This window comes from Pan paniscus, chromosome 11 (genome assembly GCF_029289425.2).
Source record: "Pan paniscus chromosome 11, NHGRI_mPanPan1-v2.0_pri, whole genome shotgun sequence".
Classification (NCBI taxonomy): Eukaryota; Metazoa; Chordata; class Mammalia; order Primates; family Hominidae; genus Pan; species Pan paniscus.
In genome coordinates, this window is record NC_073260.2 from 51,565,226 (window position 1) to 51,575,591 (window position 10,366).

General features: G+C 56.5%; 1 protein-coding gene across 1 annotated transcript; it reads right to left on the reverse strand.

Moving 5' to 3' along the window:
• Nucleotides 1-2,411: 2,411 nt before the first annotated feature.
• On the reverse strand, nucleotides 2,412-8,516 carry SPATA31E1 (SPATA31 subfamily E member 1). The gene is given in 9 exon segments (XM_003806676.3): nucleotides 2,412-3,403; nucleotides 3,406-3,467; nucleotides 3,469-5,160; nucleotides 5,162-5,962; nucleotides 5,964-6,039; nucleotides 6,042-6,304; nucleotides 6,566-6,626; nucleotides 7,171-7,225; nucleotides 8,017-8,516. Coding segments are annotated over 9 exon segments (4,311 nt in total). The 5' UTR covers nucleotides 8,326-8,516.
• Nucleotides 8,517-10,366: the final 1,850 nt, after the last annotated feature.

The window sequence follows — 10,366 nt, forward strand, 5'->3', positions numbered from 1 at the left end:
ATGAAACAATTTACAACAGGGGCCACAGTCAGTACCGGGAGTGTGGTCAGGCACGCCTCCGTCCTCACTGGGCCCACCAGAAGCTTTCAGGGTTCTGGGAGAAACATGCCCAGGTGTGGAGAGGCTGTCACAAGGGAAGAAGGGCCAGGTTGGGGAACCCAGCACAGGGGACCTGGCCTCATAGGGGAGTCGGAGAAGGTTTTCTGAATAAGCTGTGTCCAAGCCGAGATCCTTCCTGTTCCATGTGCTCCAGCACAAGGCCCACAGGAGGAGCCCTGTGAGCAAGACCAATCTAGACCAGCCGGGTTTATTCCCTTGGCAGTGAGGGGGAGCATGGCCTGAGGGGCTAAGGGCAGTGTCAGAAGCACAGCATCAGAGGAACTCTTACCGTTTCCATCATGAATTATTACAGTTTGATATCAGCATGGGGGTTGTAATTGGGTGATCTGGGGAAGGGTCTGCCAGCGGGTCGGGGGGTCGCTCTAAGTTGGATGTCGACTGATAGAGGAGGCTTTTCTATTGTTTGGTTTCTCAAGGAATCTTACCTAGAAGAGGGCAGAGGGCTGCCAGGAGAAAGCGCTGCTGGAAATGAGGTAGATGCCGCTCATTTTCACCAAGTGCAATGCTAGGGATTTTAGGGGGTGGCAAAGTGACCTTGATATATTTTCTCTGTGCAGGTCTCTGTTAGAGTCACCTCTAAAATCTCCGTGGGGACCTCTGTGTTGGTTTTGAAGGGTCTCTGTGTGAGTCTGTGTCAGGGGTTTCTGTGGGGAGTCCTTCTGGGGGGTCTTCATGGGGGGATCTCAGTCAGATTCTCTGTTGGGGTCTCTGGGGGTCACTGTGGGGAATCTCTGAAATCTCTATGAATGTGGGGTCTCTGTGGGAATCTTTGAGTTTGGGGGTGTACATGGGGGTCTCTATGGGGCTCCTCTGCTGTGGGTTCCAGGATCCTGGGTCCCATAGATGTTGGGCCCACACTGGAGCTGCCCAGGTCACCACCCCAGACAGGACTTGGCTCCAGCAGTAGCCTGGGCACCCAAAGTGACACCAGGGCCTTTTCCAAACAGGTCCCCAGCATGGGTCCCGCCACGCCTGGGTACAGGCCTATCCCCTTGTCCTCAGCCTCCACAGCCCCTGCAGGTGCAGAGCTCTCCCTGGGCAGAAGGCCCCTGGGCAGAGCCCTCTGGGGAACCAGCTCCTGCATTTGCTCCTGCCTTCCTTGGGGATGGACAGGAGGGACCCAGCACCAGGACGGAGGAGCCCAGGACTGTGCCCTGTGGGGACTGTCCCTGCCAACCATATGACCAGATCCTCTGAGCCCCAGTGTGTCCCCTGCCAGCACCTGGGCTTGGAGCCATAGATGTGCTGTGTAACCAGGCCAGCCCTTGCCTTCTGGGTCCCTCTCCCCTGGGAGTGGCACTGACCACCTTTGCTTGTAATGGTCACCAAACTATGAGGACCCTGGTTACAGCTGTGGGCAGCTTGTGGGTCCTGCACTTGCGAACTTATGTTCGTCTTCCCTGATTCTTCTCACCACCTCTCACCCTGGGCCTAAGGTCTCCTCCTGCGGTTCCTAACCACAGAGTCCCACCAGAGGGGCAGGCAGCAGCCCTGGGTGCCTCCTGAAACAGACACCCCACACTAGTGGGCTGGGAGACTGCTCTGGAGAGTGAGGCAGGGGACACCAGACGCAAACCCAGGGGTGTTATCAAGGCTGAACCAAGTGCTGGCGGGGCCCAGGTCCATCCCAGAACTCAGCAGGTAGGGAGGGGTCTGGGGAGGGTGTCATTTCTTCCCCACCAGGACATCTGAGAAGGAGCTGTCCCTTGTCTCACCCAGGGCCAGTACAGGACACCCCCACATTCCCAGGCTACCACGGGGCAGGGAGGCTGCTGGGATCCATCACTCCTCCAGCCTGAGGGGAGCCTGCCACCCTCTCAGTCCATAAGGCCCTTGCAGACCCAGCTCCTACAGCAGCACAGAAGTTACCTTAGTGAGAACGAAGATGCAGTGAGCCAGAGCCCGGGTGGGGTCTCCATAGGGTTTGCTGTCCTTACACGTCCTGAAGGCTCTGGGTCATGATACAGTTTGGAAACCAGACACGGTTTCTCCCTGGACAGGGAGAAGAGGGGGTCCTCCACGTCCCTGCCAGCCTCCTCCAGGCCCAGCCATTCTGGAAGCCGCACTCAGAAGGAGCAGATGCTGTGCCCTTTCCTGCCCCCTAGCATGGCACAGACAGAAGCCACGCCCTCTGCAGGGAAAGCAGGTATATTGGGAACTTCTCCGTGAACGTCATGAACACATGGCGGCTGTGATCACCCACGCAGGACAGGTTTATTGTGTAGGCATCAGTTTTATTTGAGTAGAACCCCCTGTCTCCCCCAGGAGACATGCAAGAAGACTGGTCTAGTTCAGGAGGCAAGACACCTCTGTGCAGACCTCAGTTCCTGCAGCTGTGGATGGGGGCCACCCGAGGTGCTTGCCATTCTTGGCCTGTGGTGGTGGGGACCAGCTGGGGACACAGGCTCCCTGGGAGGTGGGGCCCAACTGCTGTCTCTGTTTCTGATGCCCCTGTTTTTGACAGGACAGTGGTGGCCCTTGGGGGTGGCTTTAGGGCTGCAGGCCAGAGCTCTCATCTCTCTGCTACGTTCTTGGTGGCAGTGACCCCTGTGGCAGCAGGAAGGCACATTCTCTTGGGCGTGGAAGTTACCTTTGTGGCGATTGACCTCTGAGGGACCTCGTCCCCACTGAAGCCCCAGTTTATCCACCAGGATTTGTCCCACAACTCTGCTGATGGTCTAGGCTTTGTCAGCCATGCAGTCCATAAACTGCCTTGGTGGGCCAGACCCCCAGCTCTGGAAAGCATCTGCCCCAGGCTTGCCTTTCTGCAGGACATCTTCCCACCGTGTGCCTCCTTTCCTGGGGTGTAGACCCTGTGGATGGTGACTGATCTTTCTCTGGAAGTGGCTTTCTGGTGGTGTCTGTCCCTTCTCCAGCTGAAGCTGGTTGTATTTCCTTTCTTGTTTGTCTCCTATTTCCCTGGCTTGGGCAGGGTGGCTCCTCCCACTGGCTTCAGAGGTCCTGGGTCCCTTGGACCTGTGTCCCTGCTCCCCTGTTCTGGGCCTCCTGTGGGCCTCGCCCTTGTCCGCACAGCCCAGCATCTTCTGACTCTTCTGTGGGGCCTTTGCTTTTGGGCTCCCAGGCTCCTGCTGCCCTGGACTGTCCCCTCCCTTCCATAGGAGGGCACATGGCCCCTGGGAAGCTGTCATGTTCTTACCAGACACACTCTGGGAGGTGGACAGAGGAGCCTGAGTGGGCAGCCTGTCTGCGGCAGTGAGCATGTCCATGTGGCGGCCTGGAAGGCACGGGCCTGTGGCGCCGTCCTGGAGGAGGATGCCAGGGCACGGCCTGGCAGCTGCTCCTCTGAGTCCACCTGCACTATGAGCGCAATCTCACTGACCACCTGCTTTCAGGTGCAGCTGCTCTGGATCCTGAGCAACACAGACTGAAGACGCTGAGGGGTTACCAGTGGTCCCCAGAGCCCCTGTGCTCCTCAGATCCTCCTGAACGCTTCCCGAACTTGCCCTCACACTGGCTCCCAAGGTGACTTCCCAAGTGGGGGGCTTCTCCCCCACTTTCAGAGCCTGCAGGGCATCTTCAGCCCTTGCCCACTGGGACCCTATGCTGAGCTCTTGCAGGGCTTTGCTACTACAGGGGTCTCCTGGGGACATGCTCTCACTCTCAAGCCATGCCTCGTTCCCAGCCATTTCTGAACCCATACTCCCCTCTAGTCTGGGTTTGGGTTTCCCGGATTCCAGGACAGTCCTGCTCTGCCAGGTTCTGCCCACAAGGCTGCATGTTGGGGGCTGAGAACACCCCCTGCCCTTGTGTCCAGTCGGAAAGGCCTCTGATCGCCCATGGGTATCAGCTGACTGGGACCCTCTCGGGGGCCTCTGGACTCCCTCCTGCTCAGGCGGTGGGGCAGCGAGAGAGCCACTCAAGGTCGGGACTGACTTGCTTGTTGTTCTGTTGTCTCCTGGACCATTCTGAGGACGTTTTCCCAGGAAAATGGGAACCTTGGGTACAGATTCAACCCGAGATACCCAGGAGGCCCAGGGGGTAAAGGTGGATTGTGGGAAGGGTGGGGCCTGAGCCTCACCTGACCTGACATTTATGGGCTCCAGGGACTGGAGGTCTGTACCCCAGCTGTGCCTCACACAGAACCTTACAAGATGTACTTCCAGTATCTGCTGGGTGCAGGGATGGAGGAAGGAAAGCTCCTGGGAGGTGTTCGCGTGGGCTTTCCCACCCCTCCAGGATGCCAGCTTCCCAGGTTTCCTGTGGGTGTCAGACTTGGGAACAGCACATTTGGCCATGAGCCAGGAGCGACGCACAGGCATGGGGATCCAGCCCTCTTTGATCTCCCCTACCTTCCTGGCCAGACGGATTTGCAGCTTGTTTTCCAGATGCTCCTTGTCTGGGTCCCTAGGTGTGGAACTTACTGATTGGTACTTCCAGGATCTCCGTAAGTCACCTTCTGCCTCCTTGTCTTCGTCCAGAGCCTTCACTGAAGTCCTTCCTGAGCCTTGATCCCGGCTTGGGTCCGGCCCTAGTTTGGACCCTAAGCACCCCTTCTCAGAGAACCTTCCAGAGCTCCTGAACCCGGTCTTCTGCACATCCTTCCTGCCCTTCCCTGCAAATTCAGAAGGCTGGGAGGGCAAGAGGGCTTGCTGCGTGTCTTCTGCCTGACTCTGGGGCCTCCCTGGGAATTCCCCATCAGGCTGTAGCAGGTCCCCAGATGCCTGCAATCTGCTGGGAGGGCCACAGGACTGCTCCTGGTGGATGGCATTCCTTCCTTGCCACCAGTGCTCTGGGAGCTCAGGGCTGGTGACAACCCCAGGAAGGATGGGGGCTGACTTGGGGCTCCAGGAGGCCGGCCTCTCTTGGGGAAGGTGGGCAGTGGGCTGGCTCAGAACAGCCTGAGACTTTTTGAGGAGAGAGGGCAAAACCCTCTTCCACTTTGGTCGCTTCTTCAAGGGCCATTCAAGATACTCCTTTCCAGTGGGGATGACAGACTGTGTCCTCTCCTGGGATGTAGGGTAAGATGCCCCACAGCCCCTAATCTGGGTTGGAGAAGAGCACCCCAGGCTTGGGACGGGGTGAGAGGTGGGCCTGGGTCTGGATCTCAGCCAAAGGTGGGGGCTGGGACTGGGGCCAGGCTGGAGTGAAATGTTGGGGCTGGGCCATGTGGTGGGGCTGGGGTGGTGCCTGGGAAAGCTGTGAGGATGCCTCAACCTCAGGTTCACCTGGAAGAGAAGTGGAGGCTTTATCCAGTGGTACAGAGTGTGCATTTTGTGAGGAAGGGTTCCTAGAAACCCAGATTGTGGCCGCCAGGGACTCGCTATTGAGAGAGGGGAGGTCCCAGAAAAGCTGGCTGCGTTTCTGCTGTAAGTGGTTCCCCACGGTTGTGGCATCAGAGACTTGCTGAGGATGGGGCAGCTGCTGTGGCTGGGTTGACACGTTCCAGAAGGGATTTAGGGTCGTGATGTCCCACTCCTTCCCCAGTGATGTCATGTGCGGGTGGTCGGCCAGTTTCCTTTCTTTCTCCTGCCACATCTTCATCAGTGCTCTCTTGGCGATGAGAGTCTCCAGCAGCTTCTGCACGTCAGGGTGGATGAATGTGCAGCCACCTACCTCCATGTGCTTGGGTGTGGGGTCTCCCCAGAAGGAAGCCTCTGAGGGGTGGTCGGGAAGATGCCGTGGCTGGGATTTGCCATGTGAGTAGGTGGAGAGGCCCCAGGTGGTGGCAGCCTCCCTCCAGCAATAGAGGTCCCAGATGGGATCGCTGGAGCACCCCAGGCCAGAGATCACCCTGGTTGGAGGAGGCAGCACCTGGTTGTGTAGAGGGGAGCTCTGGGGGACGGGGCATGTTGTGGAGCCACACTGAAGTCCAGCCAGCCTGTGGAGAGGAGGCCAGGGGACCATGCGGCTGTGGTGAAGGAGGAAAAACCACATGTGGCTGGGTTGCAGGGCATTTTAGGGAAGCAAGGGCTCTGGTGGCCCGGAGGCACTCAGGGTTGAGTGTGGTCCAAAAGGCTCTGAGAAGGTCATCGGGCCTGGTGACAGGGTGGAGGCCAGAGGAGCTGGGGGAGCTGGTGGGGACAAGCTGGCAGGAGACAGATCTTGCATGCATTTCCCATGTGGCTGGTGGGCCTTAGCAGGCACTGGTTTACACACGTCCCCCGGGGGGTCTCCACCTAAGGGCAGGTGGGAGCTGCCTTCGCCAGCGAGCTTCCTCAGGTGGCTGCAGGAGACAAGAGGCACAAGCTGCAGCCAGGGGTAGATGGGGCCGGGAAGCTGGGAGGGGTGGGCACCTGGGGCCCCCGGCTCCTCCACCTCCCCCACTGCTGACTTCATAAAGCTCTGCCTAAGCCTGCCCCAGGGCTTCAGTCCCCTCCTGTCCCCTTCCCGGGACCTCCCCCTCCCAGATCACCACCAGGCCGTAGGGTTGCATCAGAGGCCCTGGTAGGAAGGAGGACAGGGACAGAAGGGGGAAGCTCCTCACCTTTCCAGAAGGTAGTTCAGGTCCCGAGTCTCCTCCAGCTCCCTCAGGAGGATTCTGCAAGCTGGAAATCAGGAGACAGGGTTATGGTGGAGAGGGCGGTGCCTGGGAAACTCATGGAGGCTGAGTGGATGTCTTTTTAGGGGACACCATGGGGGACTAGACCCTGAAGCCCTCGCATCTGTGTCCGAGGCCACATGGCCCCAATGGTGACAGGAAGGTTTCCACTGTGCAGCACTTTGTCATTTGCAAAAAGTGCTTCCACGTCCACCCCCTCATCGGTGTCACAACCATCTTGTTGGGAGAGCAAATGGGTGGTCTCAAAGAGGAGTCAGCCATTGCTGAGGTGAACAGCTGTCCACATGGACCTGGAGCCTCCCTGACCTCCCCCCATATCCAGGCAGGCCTTGGTCCCTTCCCCACACCGCCCCCTTATGGGCAATACCGGTCCCAGGCCCGTGGCTTCATTCCCGCAGGGAATCTGAGGAGGCCGCAGGTTCTGATTTCTCTCCCAGGAGCTTCCCTCTCAGGCCTCTGCAAATGACTTCCTCAGGGACAGGCAAAGCTCAGTTACCTCTGGGGAGTCCCGAGGGGCAGCAGAGCCTCACCTTTCAGAGCTGAGATCTTCCTGCTCCTGGACCTCCCGCTTCTCTCCCTTTGAGGCTGAGAGGCAAGAAAGGATGAGGGGCTGGGACCAGTTCTCAGTCTCCTCTCCCCAGACCAGCTGCACACACGCAGTGCTCATGAGGGACACGGCTCTCAGCCTCTAGCTCAGGGAGCTCTGTGTGTGCTTTTTACTCATGTTTACCGTGAATGAAATGTTTTCTGTTTTCCTTCTTAGGGAAATGCAAGGAAGGGTTGTCTGTGTGACTCCAACCTGGCTGTCCCCAGTCCCTGCTCCTCCGCTCAAGGAACACCTAGGCTCAGGCCCACAGGCGCCTCTGAGCTGCCAGTAGGATACTGCTTTGGATGAGAATGGAGAGGAGGCCAAGGTACCATGGGGCTGTGGTGAAGGAGGAAAAAGCACATGTGGCCGGGGTGCAGCCACAGGCGAATCCAGGCTCTAGTGGGAGGCTTTCAGGAGGTCAGCACAGCTCCCAGATCACACCTAGATCACACAGAGGAGGCTGGGCCCCCAGGCATCTGCCCCAGGAAGGGGGTGATGAGCCAGGGCTGGGGCCTCTCCTCCCATAGAGACCTCACCCTTCTCCTGACCCGGTCCTTGCCACTGAGTCCAGTGTTGGTTTTTGCCCTGACGCCTCCTGTGCACCCCACAGATGAGCTCGGGATGGAATCCTCTGCCCACTCTCACCCCTGCCTGCCTTGCCCTTCCCTAGAGGGATGACGAGATTTCCCATCGCAGGAGGGTCTCACATTGCTTAGGAAAAGTGGAAATGAGGGGAGGAAAAGAAGAGAGAATCTTTCTCTGTGGGGCTGGGCTGAGGACTCCTTACCTCCCTGCTGCTCCTCTTCCTCCCGGGCGGGGGTGAGGGTGGGTCACTGTGGACGTAGAGGAGCAATAGGAAGAGGAGCACTAGGCCACACACACTGGTGAGGATGAAATCCATCATCCAGGGAGTGGAGCTGGGGCTCAGCCATGTGGCACTAGGGCTCTTCAGAGGAAAGAGCATTTTCTCCATCTGAAGTGCAATGTCGTCTCCTGTGCACCCCACAGATGGTCTGGGAGCTGGGGGTGGAATCCTCTGCCCACTCTCACCCCTGCCTGCCCTGCCCTTCCCTAGAGGGATGACGAGATTTCCCATCGCCTTCAAGCAACTGAGCTCTGGGCATCCCCTTTGGGACTAGGGACTGGGGCCCAGGCTTGTATCACACAGCTGGGGCCTCCTCCTCACAAAGGGCTCCTGGGGGTCGGGGAGGGGCAGTGGGAGGAGGAGGCTGAGGTACAGCCCCACCCTCAGCTCCCAGCCCCCAGTCCCTCCACCCTCCTGGGTCCCCCAGATCGCTCCTTCCCACTCCAGCTGCTCACCCTGTCAGAGACAGTCCTTAGTCCATTTTCTATTCTCTTCCCCTGGAACACAGGTGTCACCTGGCTCTCCTTGTACCTTGGAGATCTAGGCCTGAGCCCACCCATTTCATAGCCTTTGAAACTGTGAAATTCTCCTAGGAATTTAGATGGTTTCTTAAGGATTATTTCAGAATCTCCTCTGTTTTTGTAATTTTCCCACACCTTACATTTTCTACTTTCATCAACCCAGAATAGAACTCTTAAATTTACAAAACTAAAAAGTATAAAAAATACAAATAATTAAACCTCCAAATGACATTTTTATATTAGGAACATAATTTTGAGTTACCGAATTATGGAGCTTGCTGTAAAAAACCTCAAACACTTTGACAAATCATTTTCAAAACAATAATTAAGCCTGTACTTATTTTCTTTAGATCTTTCATATGTTGTCCTGATCCATTTTTTCTTTCTCTGCCCCAAATACAGTCCTCACTCTCCTAAGTTTTGGAACATGTGTGCTCCACCATGAGTCAGGAGTGGTTTGGGGTGATCTGAGGTCCAGCTCCTTTGGGTGGAGAGCGGGACTGGGCATTCCGTGCCAGGCTCAAGTCCAGTGTTCAGCAGACTCTTCTGATATCACTCGTGTCCTCCGTACATATTCTTTTTTTTTTTTTTTGAAACGGAGTCTCACTCTGTTGCCCAGGCTGGAGTGCAGTGGCATGATCTCGGCTCACTGCAACCTCTGCCTCCTGGGTTCAAGCGATTCTCCTGCCTCAGCCTCCCAAGTAGCTGGGACTACAGAAGTGTGCCACCATGCCCAGCTAATTTTTGTATCTTTAGTAGAGACCAGGTTTCACCATAGTGGCCAGGCTGGTCCTGAACTCCTGAGCTTGTGATCCACCCGCCTCGGCCTCCCATTTGTATTCTCTGCTCCACAATGTGTCCTGTTTTTCACCTCCTGCCTGCTCCAGACCACTGGGGCCTCATGTCTGGCCTGTACCTGATAGGGAGCATACTTTGAGCCCTGGAGGAAATGTTCTCATTATACTATTAGACATCTTTTGGGCAGCAGAAACTCAGGATTAGAGATTGCACTTTTTAATCACTATGTGATACATTTATTTAATACTTGAAAAGTGGCCTCAAAAATCATGTATATCTTTGTCATGCGTTCTATATAGCCTCAATGGGAGTGAGACCATCTGAGTCTATTTGGGTCTGTTCTCATGAACATGCATCTTCAAGAGCATATCTGCTTCATCTACTGCTGCTTTTATCTGTCTACAGTCTCTTCCTCCTTTATGAGATTGTCACTGGGGAGGCATGACAGTCCCTAATGTGGTCAACTGGGTTAACTGGCAAGAGTGGAGACCCCAGTGATGCCTGCTAGGATCACTGGGAAGTATGGGGGTCCTAAGTTCTACTTCATTTGCAGGGAACTGAAGCCTGAGAAGTGGGTCTCATCTTGACCTATGCAATTGGGCTTGGGCGTGCAAGGAATCGCCTCCCAACAAGCCACTGCCAGGTCAGTAGGTGCGCTCTGTGTGAGAAACAGGAACTGGAGAGCAGAGACAACTGGTCGCATCAGCTCCACATTTAGGGAAAAGATTTGTTTTAGGTTCCATTCCTCCTCAAACCTGATGTTCGCCTTTCTGGATAAATGAGAGGACCATGTGGGTGTGGGGGTTCCCAGTCTCTGGTGGGCTGTGTGCATGTCTCCATCCATGCACCTCTGTTCCCTCCACAGACTTCACTGCAGGGTTATGCTGTTCATCCAACCATCCATCCACCTGCCTGCTGCAATGAGGGCAAGGCTTCCCAGTGCCAGCCCCTTG